We start from the raw sequence: 19,910 nt of genomic DNA on the forward strand, positions 1-19,910 counted from the left end.
AGTTTCACACATGAATACCAGATCGTAAATTAATTAAATTACCAAGATTTGAATCGACATTTAGTCTTGGATCCAGATTAATATTCCACACTTTAATTTCCAGATAGAGTAGTGCGGGGCAAAGGTGCGCATTGGCCATTTTGAAGCAAACGAGCATAAAATTTCGACAACAGTGTAGTCGTTTGATACATTATTACACCAGCAGCTCACACATATAAAAAAGGTACATTTCATGAAAGTGGCAAAAAGTTATGAGTTTTGCGATGTTTTGATCTATTTTTTTCAGTTTTGGAGATGACGATTTACTCACTTACTGGAAACTACTCACTACTCACTTACTGGAAAGTTCGAAACTACACTGTCAAGGAAACCTTCATTCTATAGTATGCGTATTCGTTTTTGTGAAAAAGTTCAAGAGCTTTTTTTATAAATTCGATTAGTTCAAAAATTGCTTGCGGCTCAGAGTTTTGCTCTGAAAAAAATTCTAAAATCCACAACCACATTTTTAAAGGGACCCACAAGAAGAAAACTCATTTGAAGAAATGCACTCCAGAAATGCTCAAATGGCCCGACAGAGGCTTTGGGAGGGAGTCTTGAATCGTCGAATTGCGGCAGACTTCGATATTTCTGAATCAGCTCTGAGGAAGAGGCTCATATCAGAAAGTGATTTACGATTTGAATCTTCTTTTATTGACATTTCTACTTCTGCTGGGATGTGTCAGCGAGCACCTACGGCGGTTCAGATAGGTATTTACGAGTGAGCAGTCTGAGGATCTGGCGGACCACTGCAGGGCTCTGGACAAAGCTTTCTATCGTATGACTCTCAAAGATTTACGGCGTCTGGTGTTTGATTTTGCGGAAGCCAACAACCTCCAGCACGAATTCAACCATGTTACAAAACAGGCAGTAAGAGATTTTGATTCTAGTTTCATTAGGAACCATCGTCTGTCTCTTCGAACCCCACAACAACACAACAAAGCATCAGCGCTCCAAGGCAAAGCGTCGGAATCCTCAGAACCGAAATCCAAGATGAGGAATGAAAATAAACAATTGCTTAAAAATAATTCGAAATGAATTTCAAATGAAAAATGTGTTTTATTTTCACCATGCACCATGCATGCACCATTTTCAATAACGGTTATGTTTCGTGTATGTTTGTGTTTTCACAATAAACTTCAAATAAATATTGTTTTTTTCAACAATGAGTTTCAAATTAATTAAGTTAAGGTAACTATGTATTTATAAACTGGATCTATATAAATTAAAATGATTTGGTGTCCGTACCTCACTATTCAACTCAAGAACGGAGAAACGGATTTTAACAGTCAGTATCAGGACTGATGCGTCTTGGTCTGCATCAGGTTTATATGTCAAAAAAAATTCTATACCGCGAGTATAGATTACGTACATGAAAATAATTTCTGTGGGAACTTGAGTGTTCGAAATGATTTATATCAATGTATCAATTGTGGGTGGGACAAAGTTCGCCGGGTCAGCTAGTTTGTCAAAAAACACGAATTCTGTTGTTGAAATGTTGGACATTTTCGGATATCTTACATTGTCAGTCTCCTCCCTTCCAAAAATGTCCACGTGAAATGTTCGACCGTAACACCCACTCTTCTCCACCTTCTCCATGCTTCTCCCGCTTCTGGTGATATATCATTTATTCTTGGTATAAGTTATCTCAGAAGTTCAATTCAATAAGTGCGCACCTTTGCCCCCACTATGGGGCAAAGGTGCGCATTTGTCTTTTTATATTAAAATAGGTATTTGTCCAATTACAAACACAACTCGAGAAATACTAGTACTACGTTTCGAAGGTAATACATATAGTTACAATTTGGTAAGCAAACGGAATTTTATTTGCTTTTATTTCAAGAGTTATTGGACGACAACAGTTAGGTGCGCACCTTTGCCCCGCATTACTCTAATGGTTTTAATTTCAGACTAATATCAGACATAATATCAGGATATCAATATTGAGGTTATATTTCGGAATTTACGTATCATATTTGGTCGGTGTTAAGTCAGACCGGACCATGTGACATTTTTATGATTTCGAGAAAAACGAATTTGAAGTTTGGTGCTATAAAGGGTTTTCATTGAGCGTTCAAAACAATTTCGAGAAATTATTCCTGCTGTACGCGTGATTTTACAAATCTGATAAATGTGAAATGTAGCTTACAAAATGTTTAACCGAATGTAATAAATAACGCTCTGACTTAACACCGACCATTTGTACTCCAAAATTCACTTTGGTTTTCAAATACGACTTTCTGAGTTCTAGATTACAAATATGGATTTGCGCATTCTTTTACATATGCATATTCGTAACCTTGAATATGCATACGCAAACGTTTGTAATTAATTATAGCGACACCGTAATTCGGATCCTGATTTCCGGCTCCAGATTTTGATGATTTTGGATTCTAGATTCCAAATTCATATTTCAGATTTCTGTTTTTATTCATGACTATTTTCAAGCAGAATGTTACATTTCATACTATTTCCTTGGTCGTTTTAATCATGATAAATATGTGGAAGAATGTCCACGTGGACAACAAGGGGAGAGGTATAGCCAATGTCCACACTTGTACACGAAGGGAGAAAGGGGAGTCGAAAGTCGTGCTTTTTCCGTCCACGTGGTTATACATCAGCCGGGACTTGTACATATTGAACCTGCATTTCCAGAGCAAGACATTGACTTTCCGAGGATTATCTGGAGAATAGTCAACGGCGTGGTCGTTACTAAACATGACGATGCGCTTTGCGCTTAGTTCAATATCGTTGAAACATGTTCTGTAGTTCAGATGTAATCTTCTAATTTGACTCACCTAGAAAGTCTGAAGAAAGTCAAGAATGTGTTGAAAAATAGTACGAAATCACAACATCAACTGGCGTCGGGTCAACAACCAGTATCCGTCGTCATTCAGCTTGTTCCGCCAACTATTGCGGTGTGCATTTGCCCTGAGTCACAGTGCCGAAGATCGTCTCTAGAGAAGTCGTAATTATTTTTACGCCTCGAAAAAACACAGGCCACCTCACGTCGATTCCTCTCCCAGATGGATTGTGTGCCCCACCAAAGAGTGGATTATAATAAATTTTCCCCGGAACGACATAAAATGTCGTAAAAGCAAGTGATCTCTTCTTTGTTTGGGATACAAAGCATCCAATCGTGGACATCCATATGAGTCGTATTGCAACCAATGGTAATCCTTTATCCACCCAGCCATTGCCGCCGGTTCGTTTCTTGACCGGGATGTGTGTGTGTGTGTGTGTGTGGGAAAATTAAACTGCGCGCCGTTTTGGTTTTGTCGGTTTGAAAAATTAAAATAACACGGAAAACTGTGTGTACGCGAGTATAAATAGGATAAAAGGGATGCGGCGCATGGGGTGGTAGCGCCGAAAACCGATGCGGAAGTGGCCACAAAGTATGTGTGCTTTAGACATGAGTTTCGTTTCTGACTGATCACAGAGAGAGGAAAGCATTTCACCGCCCAAATAGCAAAATATTGAATCAAAATAATAATAGTAAAAATAATCGGAAGAGAGCGAAAGTTCTCATGGGGAGGAGAAGAACCAAGGAAGAGCCGGGTGTGTTTGGTTGGCGTTGGCTAGTGGCCACGTTGGAACGGGGAATCACATGTTCGGCTTTAAAAATAGTTGTCGGGGGAATACGTGGTGCGCGCGTGAGTTTCGTTACGCACTCAAACCGCGGTACCTCACCTTTGATTTAGTGGGGAGTCCGACACGCATTCCCAGCCGATACAAGAAATTTGAGACGCGATAGCTGTTCATCACTGTGTACACATGTTCCACCGAGCAGGTGTACGGGGAAATATTGTTAGTTTTTGGCCCCAGATTTTAACAAAAACTAAACCGGAATACCTACAGGGTGATTTTTTGAGATTCTTTTTTCAAACATCATTTCTGATAGCTCGCGCGTGATCTTGATGCGGCAAGAAAGTTGCAGCCAGACAACCAAGGCAACTACAAATAAAAATATAAACTCTAAGATTTATTAGGATGAATGATTAGAAAAACGCAAGAACTCTGAGAAATATTGGCCGGATTTGGTTAGTTGATAGATTTTATCGGGAAGGATCTAAAACCCACCCACCCAATCGCCCCCAGTTACAGTTCAAACATTGGACAATGGAACTGATTTAGATGATCGATGTATCAAATTGAAGCCAATTAACTAGCCTTTTATTTAAAAATATTGCAAAAGAAATGAATCTTGTTTTCGTAATTATTGATTGTAATCGTTTTTTATTGTTTTCATGGCTGTGGACTAGAGGGCGCTACATTCTTCAATATTTTTTCTTGAAAGCTATGTTTTTTTTAGTTTTTGAGTTATGATTTTTCAAAGCTTTCCGTTTTTTTGGAAAAAAAACTGTAAAGGAAGTCTCCAGGCATAAAATCATCGGTAAATGGTACCAGAACGTCTTTCAGTAATTCCACGTACTGAATTCATCCTGGTTGAAATTGTAGCAAGAGGGGTTTTTTTCGTGACGTGAAAAACCACCCCAAATTATGAGTGTTCATCCTCCAAAGTTTCGGCAACAATGAGAGCCTTCTAAATTGAACTTTTTTTTCATCTGAAAATACAACGTTATCCCAGGGTACGTTTATGAGAAGGTATCCTGGACTCGAAGTGTGTCCGACACCATTCACTTATACACTCTCAACTATGACATCTTACCTTTGACGGGAACCAGCGATCGCAAAGCAATTCATAACAAGTGTTTTTTTTTTGTTGCGAATATTACGTGTTTTGCTACTTTTTATTTGAAAATACGTCAATAATACGTGAAATAGAGGAGTTAGTGAACCATTAAAGTTAGAATAACGGAACTAGTACCCAGGATGTGTTGTTTCTGGGTTGCTTTTACGGCGACCCGACTGCGAAGCAATATATAAGGGAAAGGGGGTCAGTTTCGAACGGGGGTAGTTTCGGACAACGCTTGTAAGAATTAAGTGGTACAATTTTCAATCGAGTTAAAAATAGAAATAAGTTAACAGCTCTTCCACCAATAGCACGTTTATTACTTACGAAAACAACACAGTGACCTTTTTCATACACGTTTCGATACTTTTGAGCTCGAAGTTGTAAGTATTTCCCTAATTCCTTTGTGAACGATTTAAAAATTTAAGTACACCACCTCAGTTAGTACCTAATATGAAATGAAAAAAGTGCATACAACGGGGAAATAAAGGTCTATTTATTAGATAAAATTATGATTTGTCTTCGGATGGTGATGGAGCACATTCGGACATCGTTCACGGGGCACATTCGGACACTGTTTCATACCTCATAAAATTTGTGTCTGATTGTTGTTTACTAACAAACATCAATTCAGTCTGATTCGCAGACCTAATGAAGTTTCGAAACTACAGAAAGAATCGGTACCAGCATCAACGAAGACGAGATGGAAAGAGCTATCGAACTAGTTTCGAATAGAACGTTCGATAATTTGCTAATTTACCAACTAACGATTGCATAACGGGAAAACCGTTTCTCAATGTTCTGAAACATTTGAAAAGGGTAGCAAAAAGCAACGTAAACGAATCAATTTCAAAAAATCAAAAATCAATCAAAAAGTCAATGCACTTTGGAAACATGTAAATATTGCCGAGAAAATTGCACAATTGCACTTCTCCACCTTATGTCACAAATCGCTTACAACCGCTGGATGTTTCAGTTATGGGCCCTTTCAAGCAAAAACTTTCAGTTTCCCAGAACGATTGGCTACTGACCCATCCTGAAAAAACTATTTCCATACACGACCTTTTAGGTACAGTTGCATCGGCTTATAATGCTTCTTTCAATCTGAGTATTCATTCATTCCTAGCTGGATTCAAATGACAGGTTGCTATTCATTCTCAAGAAAGTTTTTTTGGACAAGGATTTTGAATGCTCAAATGATTTCACCTACTGAAGCGGAGGTAGCAACTGACTCATCGGGTAATACAACAATGCTTCAAAACATTGCGTCTACAGCACAGATAGATTTTACTTTGGCAACTTTTTTTTTATCCAAAATATATATTTTTATGAGGGCTCATATGGCGTCAACCTGACGGGGCCGGGAGTTCAATATTTCGACAATGTTGGCCTTATAACTATGTTAGTAATATGTAACCGATTACTCGCGGTTGGCTGGAGGTTAGTATTACAAGTGTTTTCGTAATTGTGATGTTGCTGTCTCCAATGATCTGTACCTGTGCCCGACACGGGATACTTCCTATTGGAATGCAGCTGACCATTAATCAGCAACGCCTCCTAGTCTGTACCCCATATCTAGCGTGGTGCGTCTTCTCGACTCGAGGAATCCAGGATAGAATGGTCACTAGCCGGCGCAAACATCAGCTCGTGTAGAGTTGTCATGAGCGGTACAACCTTTGGCTCTTGTTGAATGATCAGTGGACTGTACAACCTTTGGCCAGAGCTGCAATCCATCACCGTCAATGTCACAAAAAAGCTGACCATAGTCACTCAATTCCTCTCACGGCACGTGAGATCCAAATATTCAGTAGTGATACTCACTCTTTTGTTTCTGACACCTAACCAAATGACGGTTGGTTCCAATGCCTCTCACTGCAGATCGCTCTGTTTACAACTTTACGTTACGAGAGCGGTGGTTGTGGCGTATGATGGTAGTAGAAATGTGAGTGATCAGTCAGTTCCAATCATTTTTGACAATCGCGACGGTTGTTTAGATTCGTTTGTTGAAGTAGAAGTTGTTGTTGTTGTTAGAGATGTCTAAATTTTTCGTTTATTCGATTATCGATTAGTCGTGGGCCAATATTCGATTCATTCGAACAATTGTCCTTCAGTATTCGATTAATCGAGCGAGTATTCATTTCTTGTAGTATGAACAGACATATATAATAAAAAATATTATGGTGTCATGATTTTAAAAGTTACATTAAATATAATTTTCAAATGAACATGGTGCAGCATAATGGTTTTTGAATGAAATGGTATTTAATTATATTGATAAATTCACCATTTCATAATTATTTGCGGATCATGAAAACGATCCGATTGAAAACCGACAAGGCGTGTTTTTTTTTTTATTTTGAGTTAATCATTACCAGAACTATTGAAGTTTAGTTAATAAACGTGAGATGAACACAAAAATTTTATTTTTTCATAAAACGAAAGAAAATTGCGATCTCAAAGAATCGCTCAAAAATCATCCACTTGCATTGAGGCTTTATTGAGGAACTTCTTATAACGTGTCATTAACTGCGCCACGAACAATTCCAGATGGAATATATGTTTGCTTCCTTGTTGCATCCGGTGTTCATAGTACCCGGCAAAATTCAACGTTTGCGTCTTCAGACTCATATCGCAATTTTTAACCAGATTCGGTACCAATCCACAGATTATAACATTCGATAGAACGCCTTGGGATAGCAGTTCGTATAGCTGTTTCCTCGCCACTTCCAGCAATCTGACAATCTTACATTCAAAATTTTAAGAATATCCTCCTAAGATAGAGCCGGCACTCTTATTCCCAAGCAACGACTCCTAACCGCGGGAAAACCCGCGAAGTAGAATTGGCGCACAAAATCAATCTGCACGTAGACAAATACTTTTCAATGGTTCTTCTCAGCGCATCCTGAGTATCTTTGGTCAGCTAATCCACTTCGGACAAGACGAGTCTCATATTCCCTCTACCCACTGGGATCAATTTGCTTGATCAAATTCGACACGACCACCCTGTTATATATCACGGCAACAGATGAATTCAACTCGATGTGGTAATTACTGCTGATGGTCCTGATTTCCACCTTCCGGTTCTAGGGCGTTGTGAAATTGATTATCTCATTGCGTAGCCGTTCCGTGCCCGGTTAATAAAGTTTCCGCAGCAGACACATGATGCGAGTTTTCTTACTGGCCTGGAAGGACCGTAGAACATGCGGGAAGTCTCTCTGGGAGCCAAGCTTAATCAGATGCGTAACTTGTATGTGCGCACATTACACCGATTAAATTGGGTCGGTTTTTGCACCAGTACGCCGATCCGACCAAACTGTCGGCTGAAAAAAAAAGTCTGTAGTGTGCGGGGGCTCTAAATGTCATCACCTCCAGAGATGCCAGATGTTTTTTTTAAAGTCTTCGACAAAAAATTGAAATGTTGATGTGTATAAATGGCAGATATTTTTGTAACCGCGAGAATAGCAAAGTAATGTATGAAAAAAGGTGTTGTTAGCGCAGGGAATCAAGTCATAAAGAGTAGAAATACCATATCCCTGCAGCCAGTAACTGAAAATATAAGTCTGCAATAGGATAGACAGGACATCAAACATCAGTAAAATTGCGAGCATGTCTACAAATTTAGCACCGTTGCAATGATGAGAAACAAATTTGGTAAAAAAAATCGAAGTCGAACGGGTTTCAAAATGCATTATTTTGCTAATTTCAAACCCGATCGGGATCCGCAATAGAGGGGATAGTCAAGGCGTGTCATTCCACAAACTAAGTACTAATACAAATAACACGTGTAATACTACATAGAGTCGGCGAAGTGCCATTAAAAACATTAAGGCCATCTGAAAAGATGAAAAGAAAATACATGCCTGAAAATACAATATTCTTCAAATTATATTTAAAATGAAACTGTATATTCTCATCTGGCATCCCTGGTCGTAAAGAACGAACACAAAGAGGGGAATGTTGTGAATATCGCTAAATACCAAACCATCAGCTAGACTTTTGAGTGTCGCACTATTCTCACACTTCAGCAACAGGACACTCACCAAAGAGCTCGGATTTCTACTGTCAAGTAGAAGCTCACCATGTGTTAGTGTTGTGATAATACTCTTCTCACACTATTGGACTGACTTTGGGATGGTCACCAAAGATAATCGTAGTACAAAATTTGTTGATTATCTTTGTGTGAGTACCATCAATTGATTCTCACGACAAATCGCAGCTCTGCCTTTGGCCCGTGTATCTGTAAAGAGTGTGTATGTGTATGTATTGCCGCGACTAAGTAAAAGTTTATAGATCGGATAGGAGGGATATGAAACAGGGACATAACGAAGGAAACATCATTAAACGTTGACATCGGCGTTTCTGAGGAACAGGTATAGATGAAGCAGTAGATCAGGATCATGGCTACCTAAGATATCCAGGACGGGGATATCCAATTGTCTGCCTTTTGCTCTCAGTGCTCTAGCGAGCTGAGAGCGAGCAGCATGGAATCGGATACACGACCAGACAATATGCTCGATGTCGTGGTAGCCATCGCCACAATCACATAGATTGTTTGCTGCGAGCCCAATGCAATAGAGATGCGCGTTTAGGTTGTAGTGATTGGACATAAGCCGAGATATCACGCGAATGAAATCACGACCTACATTCAATCCCTTAAACCAAGCTTTCGTCGAAACCTTAGGGATAATCGTGTGTAACCAGCGACCGAACTCATCTTCACTCCACATGCGCTGCCAACTAACGAGTGTGTCCTGACGAGGAATGTGAAAAAATTCGTTATAAGCAGTTTGCCTTTCAAAAAGTGTGCATTCTGAAGCGCCCTCCTTAGCTAGCTAGTCCGCTTTCTCATTCCCCGGAATCGAGCAATGAGAGGTAATGAGAAGGTAATCTTGAATAATTTTTCGACCAAAACACTCAATAGATGTCTTATTCCTGTTAGGAAATAAGATGAGCGTTTATCAACTTTCATTGAGCGGATTGCCTCTATTGAGCTAAGACTGTCTGAAAAATTAAAATAATGGTCGATGGGCAGTGTTTCAATGATCCCTAGAGCATAGTATATCGCACCCATTTCAGCGACATACACGGAACAAGGATCTTTGAGTTTGAAAGAGGCACTGGAATTTTCATTGAAGATGCCGAAGCCAGTGGACCCGTTTATGCATGAACCGTCAGTAAAGAACATTTTATCAGATCTAGCTTTCCCATATTCTGCCGAAAATATCTCCGGAATATAATCGGAGCGTAGAGGATTCCATGGATCTTTTGTCGCAATGACAGATTAAAATTGACAGAGGAATTGCAAAAGTATGGGAAGCAAACTTGGTTGGAGATGCTCGGTGAAGGGTGCACTTCATGGGTAAGGAAATCATGGTACAAAGACATAAAACTTGACTGAGGAGTCAGTTGGAGTAGATTTTCGAAGTTATCAATCACCAATGGATTCATGATCTTGCAACGGATGAGAAATCTGTAGGATAATTCTGTGAACCGAAGAGTAAGCGGGGGTACTCCTGCCAAAACTTCGAGACTCATCGTATGTGTCGAATGCAAACACCCCATTGCTATACGAAAGCAACAATATTGTATTCTCTCCAGCTTGAGAATATGAATCCTGGCAGCTGATCGGAAGCAAAAACTGCCATATTCTAACACTGATAATATCGTTGTTTTGTACAACTGAATGAGGTCTCCTGGATGGGCACCCCACCATGTTCCGGTTATTGTTTGGAGAAAATTGATTCTTTGCTGGCATTTCTGTTTCAAATACGCAATGTGTATTCCCCAGGTACATTTAGAGTCAAAATATACTCCAAGGTATTTGAAAAACATCGAGTGCCTGATCGCTTTGCCGGATAGGTGAAGCTGGAATTGGGAGGGTTCGTGCTTCCTAGAAAAAACGACCATTTCGGTTTTCTCCGTAGAGAATTCGATACCCAGCTTGAGAGCCCACGTGAACAGGTTGTTCAGGGTATCTTGCAAGGATTTTTGCAGAACGGCGGGATTAGTACCCGTGATGGAAATAACTCCATCGTCTGCAAGTTGTCTCAAAGTGCAATCTCTAGTTAGACAATCATCTATATCATTGCCGTAAAAATTGTACAAGAGGGGGCTTAGGCAGGAGCCTTGCGGTAGGCCCATAAAACTGTATCGAAAAGATTTCAAGCTGCCATGATTGAAAAACATGTGCTTTTCTGACAGTAAATTGTACAGGAAATTATTCAGAATTGGTGAAAGTCCACGATTATGAAGTTTCTCTGAGAGAATTTCCATGGAAACTGAATCAAATGCCCCTTTGATATCGAGAAAAACGGAAGCCATTTGTTCTTTACGAGCAAATGCGATTTGGATTTCAGAAGATAGCAGCGCGAGACAATCATTCGTCCCTTTACCTCGGCGAAAGCAAATTGTTCGTTTCAACCCACTTGTCCAAACGAAGTAGAATCATTTTCTCTAACAATTTACGAATACAGGATAACATTGCAATCGGCCTATACGAGTTGTGATCGCTAGCCGGCTTGTTGGGTTTCCGTATGGCTATCACTCTCACTTGTCTCCAGTCATGCGGGACAATATTCAGCTCCAGAAACTCGTTGAACAACTTAAGCAAACGCTGTTTCGCCAAGTCGGGAAGATTCTTCAACAAGTTGAATTTAATCTTGTCCGACTCCGGAGCTGAATTGATACATGAGAGGAGAGCAATTGAGAACTCTACCATCGAAAAATTCTCATAATCGCCTTGGAGCGGAATGTCGCGTACGACGTTTTGTGCAGGAACGGAATCGGGACAAACCTTTCTTGCAAATTTGAAAATCCAACGGTAAGAGTATTCCTCACTTTCATTTGTATGGTTCCCGCCACGCATTCTCCTAGCCGTATTCCAAAGAGTGCTCATAGCTGTCTCCCTTGACAAACCATTGACGAACTTCCGCCAATATCCACGCTTTTTTGCTTTAATCAGACCTTTTAGTTTGGCTTCTGTGCTCCCGTGGCCGAGTGGTTAGCGTCATAACTAACATGCCGGGTGTTCGGGTTCGATTCCCGTTCTGGTCGGGGGAATTTTTCGTCAAAGAAATTTCCTCCGACTTGCACTGTGATCACGTGTATTCTAGAGCTTGCCACTCAGAATGCATTCAAGGCGTGTTATTTGGCATAGAAATCTCAACTAAGTACTAATAAAAATGACGCAAGTAATACTACGTTGAGACGACGAAGTTCCTCTAGGAACGTTAGTGCTATTGAAGAAGAAGAAGAAGAAGTTTGGCTTCTAGAGCTTGGTACTTTCGAAACCATTCCACTAATCCAATTTCCTGAATTTTTTGAAAGCGGATGATTTTTCAAGGTAGACCTTTGAACACTCCTTGTCCCACCAAAGTGATGGAGGACGACGTCGGAAAGTGGTAGCAGGAACACGTTTCTTTTGAGCTTGAAGTGCGCTTTCGTAAATCAAACTCGATATAAAGTTATACTCTTCGAGTGGAGGAAGTTCATGCATTGAAACAAGTGCTTCAGATATTATTTCTGCAAATTTTCCCCAGTCTATATTTTTCGTGAGGTCATACGCAATAGCGACTGACTCACGAGAACCTGATTCATTGGCGATCGAAAAAATTATTGGCAGGTGATCACTACCGTGGGGATCTTGGATTACCTTCCACGTGCAATCCAGGGATAACGAAGAAGAGCAAAGTGATATGTCTAGCATACTTGCCCGTGCAGGAGGGTTAGCTATCCTAGTTGCTTCCCCTGTATTCAAAACTGTCATGTTGAAGTTGTCGCACAGATCATAAATCAACGTGGCACGGCTGTCATCGTAGTGTGACCCCCATGCTGTTCCATGGGAGTTGAGGTCACCTAAGATTAGCCGCGACTCCGGCAATGCCTCGATAATATCAAAAAACTGATGGCGACCGACCATGGTTCTTGGAGGAATATATATCGAGGAAATGCAGAAGTCTTTGCCATTGATTTGTGTCTGGCAAGCGACAACTTCAATGCTTGTCATCGATGGGAGAGTGACTCTATAGAAGGAGTGACATTTTTGATCCCCAATAGTACGCCACCAAACGAGTCATTTCGATCGAGGCGAATAATGTTGAAATCGTGGAAATTCAGCTCGTCGACTGAAGAAAGCCATGTTTCACAGAGGGAAAATATATCACAGTTAGAGCTTTGAACTAAAAATTTAAATTGATCTAGTTTAGGGATGATGCTTCTGCAATTCCACTGTATTACAGTGGTCAAATCCTTGACCTCTTGCACTGAATCAGGCATCGAGGGAAATGAACGCTGCTAAAAAACCACATTTTTCTTTCAAAAATGTTCTCACAATCGGAAGCAAACATAATACTATGCTTTTAAGAGGGTCATTTATATTTAAAGCATTTAAAATATTGTCCACCAGGTCAGAAAGCGCAAGCAAACCAGATTGTGGCTGTTGCCTCGACCGCGAAAATGGAACAGACGGGGTGGGTGCTGCTCCGGGCAGTGCTGAGGACCCCTGGTGCGTAGAAGAACCGTAGAAGAATTTGTTGCATTTCATTACCCGGGGTACAAACAACCGAACAGGTAAACGAAGTGCACCTATTGCAACGTAGTTTGGAAGGGCGGAACCCTCAAAAGTCACACGAAAAGAGTTTGTCCGATTGAGAACCCTTTTGTCATTTTTTGTGACACAGATTTCAGTCGATCGGCGGCGTGTGAATTCCGATCGGCGATCGGAATCTTCACAGTTTTTAGTGAAGAGTTCTTGAAGCGACCGACACCATCGATAATCTCTTTTCGAGTCAAACCCTTTTCGGTTATTACGCCGTCTATTTCGACGTTGCAACAGGGCACGTATACGTGATACTCAATCGCAAAGAGGTCGCAGCGCGTGATTTCGTTCGCTTGGGTCCTGCTTGAGACGACAACTCGTAGTTTGTCTGGCCCCATCCGTGTAACTTCGGAAAACTTCTGAGTAAGGAACTTACTCAGAAGATACGAATGACATTGAGAGGTTTAGATCTTCGTCTAAAGTATACAATGAATGGGCCTTTGGAGCCTTCATGGTATTCTTTTGGACGAAAATCCTGTTTTTCGTCGATTTCCTCATCTTCGGAATTTTCAACTTCATATACAGAAGTTTCTTCCTCAACTTCTGCTTCATCTTCCTGCTCTTCAGGAGGAGGATCGGTATCGGAAATATTCAATGGCGTCGATGGGGGATCCTTCCCGCCCTCAGCCATATAAAAAAAATCGATCAACTGTTCGATATGAACAGAATATAATGATAATCAAAATTAATAAATCGTGCACAGAAGGTAGAAGGAATGATAGGGAAACAAAAGAAAAATAAATTTCTACTTGCCGCGGCTGTGTGGCGTGTGTGATGAATGTGTCTGATTTGGATCCTCAGCGCGCACCACTTTAAGTTTCACTACACTCGCAAGCGCAACCGATGAAAAGCACACTATTATTCGATGTGAAAAACACCTTTGTTGGATCTATTAGAAACTTGTCCGATCTGCTTGCGAGTTGTCGAACCAATCAAACGCACTTTGTCCCCGGAAAATGTTGAACCTTTTCCAGAAACTTCACCGCGGAAAACGACCGCTCGAAAACGGAAGAAAGCAATTAACAATTAATCACACTTCCATTTCTGATACAAGTTCCTCAGTATCAACGTCTGAAGAATACTTCCGTCGGAAATTTGTCGCAGCCTGCTTCAATTGATCCATGCTCATAGATGATAGTCCGTCTCCCGTTATAAATGAAAAATCTGATGCTATATCCGCTATAGCTTCTCGACGCTGTTCCAACTGCAATATCATTTTTTTGAATACAGAGATAACCTTCAGACGAAAACTATCTTCACTCTTAAAGGGGCTGTGGAGTTTTCCTTTTTTTTCTGTAATTTTACTATTGTGTTTTTTTGGACGTTATTGGTATTTACTTAAAGTAAAAAATAAACATAATTTAATGAAAAAACTCAAGAAAATATTTTTTTCTTCAACTTCATTCAGTTTCAATAGCCATTTAATTTAGCCTCCTCAAAACAAAATGATTGATTCTCGGTCTGTAAGACCGTATGTTCGAGTATAGGAGGGTTATTTAAAGGAAAATCATAGGTCATACTAATAAATATTCAATGATAGTTATTCTATAAAATAAAAATAATAATAGATTACTATATAATTACAGGTCGGACTCGATTATCCGGGATTCGATTATCCAGACTTTTAGACTCGATTATCCGGAGTATTTCATTTCTGATTTTCGGAAATTTTGAATAATTTAATAATAATTTCTTACTGAATAGCTATTATGGGTATCAAATGAAAGGGTTGACTAGTAGAACATAGTTATTTATGGAAAATGCAAATCCAAGATGGCGGCCACTACAAGATGGCGGATTACATATGTTCTCAGAACCCCATCAATATGGGTATCAAATGAAAGAGCTTGACTCGTAGAATACAGTTATTTATGACAAATGCAAAATTTCAATTTTTTCACTTTCAAAATGTTATTTAAATCCACTAATATAGACTTTTCACAACTATATCCTGTACTAAATTTTCTCATCTTTCCAATGAAACCAACAGAATCGTCTTCTTATGTAGAGCCAGTTTGAGGCAACAGAGTCCGAAACGAAAAAAAGTTCTATATCTCTGTCATTGTTGAAATTCGTATATATGCGTAGAAGGAATTTTTTTTTCATCAAATATTATCCTCTATCACCTCCTGAATGAATTCGGATTTTTTATATGAGAAAAGTATTTTCTAGATGAATCAAAATCCTAATTCTTCTTTTATATTCAAAAAACGAAAAGTATATGCATAAAAAACGATTAAAAATTTTTTTTTTGACTCGATTATATACAGTGAAAAGAAAACGGAAACTGTATATAATCGTAATAATCGAGTCCGCGCTCTATATAAATTATCGCGATTTACATGTTCCGAATTTTTTTTTCTATTTAGAAACATATCAAAAACATGTCAAACGCGATAATTTTCAAGCAAAAATGTTACGAGTAATAAATTATTTTTCGAAGAATTTTCATACAAACATGCCGAATATATCGTCTTTGACGAATGTTTATATCTTAATAAGATCTGAAACTTTGTCATAAAACACTATATCACTACCTTGACTTTAAACAAACTTAGGATTAGTTGTAATTTTTCCGAAGAAATCATGAAAAAGTTGTTATAAAATTTTTTTCCCTATGAAAGTTCCCATCTTCCGATGTAAGGACGACTTGTTGGAAATTGTAAGGGCTATTCACACTTTTTTTTATTTATTTATTTTTTTTGAGAATTTCAAAGATATATTTTAAGATTTCAAGTATGCTTAGTTGCTTGACCCATGTCTTTATAACCACAACGTTTTACTGCTATCTGGAATGGTGCGAGTTGACATGAAATTCGGTCGTTCGAGGTGCATGTCAAAATCAAAACAGAGTGCCTGAGGTTCATCCAATCAAGCACATTTTCAGTTACAGAAGTACGTACATTTGAAAGATGCAATAATTTCAGAGGAAAATGTAAAATACAATGAATTGTTCGTCCATATATTTAGGGAGCTCATGCCGTACGTAACAAAAACTACGGACAGTCCCACTTATTCATTGAACCTGTTTGTGACGGAAAACATTATCAATCACAACGCATGAACTGATCTTACATGGCATTTGTTCAAACTCTTTACATACAATAAAAAAGTATGTTAAATCCAAATGAATTCAAAAATTGTTTCATTCAATCAATAATTTCATCAATACAGTCAAATGATTACTGAGCCAACAGTAGTCCTGCGTCAACCTGCGGTTAAATAATAGATATAATCCACCTATTTTTGTAATAACAGTAGTTTTAAAATGACAACAGAGAATGTTCAACTCAAAAATACTTCTTGTTTTGACGTAGGATTACGTCTTTCGGGAACATATTGGGGTACAAATTGAAAATCGAAAACCGAGCACATCGTGAAAATTGTCGAATTTCAAACGCTTACTGCTCAATCATTTCATAATAGATTGATGAGAATTTTGCGTCAATCGATTTCGGTACTCCATAACAATTATTTATATTGAATAAAGTAATATATGTCATGAAACTAACTATCGAACAATTGAAATTGCGAAGACATGAAAGTAGGGGGAACTTTTCTTCCTACCGAAATGTGTTCCTTAACAGATACATCAAAACCAAACTGCCTGGGGGAAATCGGCATTGCAAATATATGAAAGTCGGGGGCATTTTTATGTAGCAAGTAAGGTAAGTTATACGATTAATTCTAGCAAATTAAATCTAAATTTGGAACTTTAATGTTGGTTGCTCCATGAAATTTTATATCAATGATCGATCGTGTATTGGGAAAAAATTAGCACAAGTGGTAGTGGCAGTTGTGTTAAAAATGACTTGATATATGAAACGATTTATTTCAATTTTCATAAATAAAAACCAGGGTGTGTTCCCGCTCGAGAACGGGTCATTTGGTTTAAGCTGTCTGTTTTGTTGTGTTCATTTTTACCCAAGGAAAGTTTATACGGCGAAAAAATTGGAAAGGTAAAGAAATATTAGAAAAAGTGATTGCTCTACATATAATATTAGGTGTTGTTAGTCCAATTAAAATTCGCATTGGGTTGAATAAACACTCAGAAAGTAAAAATTATAGAAGAAAATTACCTTTTCTATTTCAAATATGTTTTCTGTATATCAAAGTACATGTTTTTACTGATGTGAGAAAGTGATAATTGTGTTCGGTATTGGTAATTATTTTATATAACATTGATGAGTTTTTTTCCTTATTTCATCCATGCATAACACAGGAAGCTTCCCGTCTAGGATCACAGATGGCGGTTTTCATCATATCTCGTTCCACTTCGGTATCCCTTATCTGATACGCACCATCCAACGACTGTTTGCCATCCTTCTGTCATCATCACTCGGTAAACACTGGTGGAGTGAACAAACAAAACTCAACAATCAAACAAAACGGCCCTTTTCAGGGGACCACCAAATCATTATCAAAGAGTTTAACGGTGTAATTCTTCAAACATATCCAAAATCAACAGATAGCCTAACAGAATCCTACGTCAACTATGCGGTCGTGTCTCGGACACAACCCTCCTGAGACTTTTTTTTTCTTATCTTTAACACTAATAATCGTAGCCTTTAATTGTTGAGACGATTAAATTACTCCATCAGTTCACCCCAGCGTTCAACATTAATTCAAACGGTATTATGATGCCTTTCATCAAATGCATTTGGTAATAATCAAACTCATCTTGGTAATTTTCTCACAAAACAGTGAGTAGTCGTATTGATTTTGTATGTATTACAAATATGATGAGACTCATGTTTGCATTTTTCGATCTTTTTTCTAAGCGGAATGCGCCCACAAACAATGTGCGTGTTTCAAATTTTCATCTTTTTGAATCTGGATTATCTGTACTTTAATAATAATATAAAACGCTCGATGTCTATTAGGGTAACGGTATCACTGCGCTTCTGCATCTTTGTGAGTGAATACCTGGACACACGGATACATATTCTATGCCAAATCCAACCCGTTAGTCAATTACGCGTGATCTTGCCGAGATCTCAGCGAATCTCCTTGCATCCACGCCGTCCATTATCTATAGCTATGTGTGTATCGGACCGGCTTATGGCTGTGACCCTCGCGCGTATTCGCTCGCGTAGATGGAGATAAACGCGCCTCTTCGGAAAATAATCCGAGAAAAGTGTCCGCCCGACCGTTCAGCGTTCCGAAACGCAAGGCGAAAGCAGAGAAGAAAATGCTATTTAAAGATTTTTCACATAAGCTAATATAAAGTTCTAAATTAAAACTACCTCCACAGCAACGGGAAAACTTCACGCGCGGGGCGTTGTGTCACTGGGACATTTCTGTCCAAAACAATCCTCACCCAACCCGACTAATGTTACGAAACCAACCCATCAAACGATAGATCGAGGAAACTCTGGCTTACCTTTCTTCCTTTTCTTGTCTTTACGCTTCCTTGGCTGGACGTCTCCAGACATTATTCTTTTCTTAGCACTGGCTTATCAGATAAAAATGGAACACCGGTAAAAGAAGGCACTTGTTTAATCAAATACACAGCTGTAAACGGAGGAGAGAAATTTTATTACGAAAACGAAACACTAATCACCGCGCCTTAGACCATTGTTGCTCAAAAATTAGTCTTTAAAAATCACCGAAAACCAAAAATAAACCAACCGGAAGACGAACTGCCCCGCTGTTGGGACACTTATCACTTCAAAAAATCAGTCTTCACCGAGAGACCGGAGTGCTCATACTGCGAGCGAAAATGATCCGCAGTTCATTCGAGCCGTCAGATGTGCTCGAGATTATTTTTTGTCTCTTGGCCGATGATCATCGCCGGCCTATCAACAGAAGCAGGAATGAAAACAAAGAAGAATGTCAAATTCATAAGCTTGTGCCACCCTGTACACATCAAAACAATCCCACTCTTGGTTGGCTACTCGACGGATGATCGACAGCGGCTTGAATATTGCTGCTAAATATTAGCCGCTGCTGCTTCGAAGTAGGGCAAGGGGCTGTCCACATACCACGTGGACAACTTTTGGTGGGGGGGTAGGTGGTACGAAAATGTCCACGCTTGTCCACGGTGAGGGGGGTGGGAGTGCAGATTATGTCCACGCGGACACGTAAAACATTTTTTCTTAAATACATTCATATCTGTTTTTAAAAATAAATTTTCAAGAATCTTTAAACTTTCCGCCCATTTTGAGTACTCCATATTTATCCATAAAATGGTGGTTATGTCGAATATTGTTCCATATCATCGAATTTCTGAAATATGTATTCTGCATGAAACTCACATAAACGGTGAGCGATCAAGCTTCTATTGGTAGTAGATGATAATTGTTTTCAACTTCTAAGCTACGTCATATTTGAGCATAAACTGATCTCTGTGTTATAGGTTCAGGTCTACGTGAGAGTAAATTTGACATGATGAACTGCTGATACATTTCTACTTGCAGAGTACATGTGGGATGTTGATAACATGATGAAATGACCGGAATATTTAGAGGATTTTTCAAATAATTTGAAAAGGACTTAGCGAAACGAGTGCTATACAAAATTTTATAATACCTACTCAAAAACAGAGTTCATGCGCAGAACCCTGTACTGAAAGAAGCAGATTCA

The 19,910-nt window shown here is 39.1% G+C and overlaps 1 protein-coding gene across 4 annotated transcripts in view; it reads right to left on the bottom strand.

Moving 5' to 3' along the window:
• Positions 1-19,116, bottom strand: part of LOC129767911 (aspartyl/asparaginyl beta-hydroxylase) — a 52,391-nt gene extending 33,275 nt beyond the window's left edge. For all 4 annotated transcript variants that reach the window (XM_055769189.1, XM_055769188.1, XM_055769190.1 and 1 more), the window contains exons 1-2: positions 18,957-19,116; positions 18,709-18,839 (exon numbers count right to left, since the gene is read on the bottom strand). In XM_055769189.1, coding sequence (XP_055625164.1) covers positions 18,709-18,760 — 52 coding nt within the window. In that variant the 5' untranslated portion in view covers positions 18,761-18,839; positions 18,957-19,116. The remainder of the gene's footprint in view (positions 1-18,708; positions 18,840-18,956) is intronic.
• Between the last annotated feature and the right edge of the window lie 794 nt (positions 19,117-19,910).

Source organism: Toxorhynchites rutilus, chromosome 2 (genome assembly GCF_029784135.1).
Source record: "Toxorhynchites rutilus septentrionalis strain SRP chromosome 2, ASM2978413v1, whole genome shotgun sequence".
Classification (NCBI taxonomy): Eukaryota; Metazoa; Arthropoda; class Insecta; order Diptera; family Culicidae; genus Toxorhynchites; species Toxorhynchites rutilus.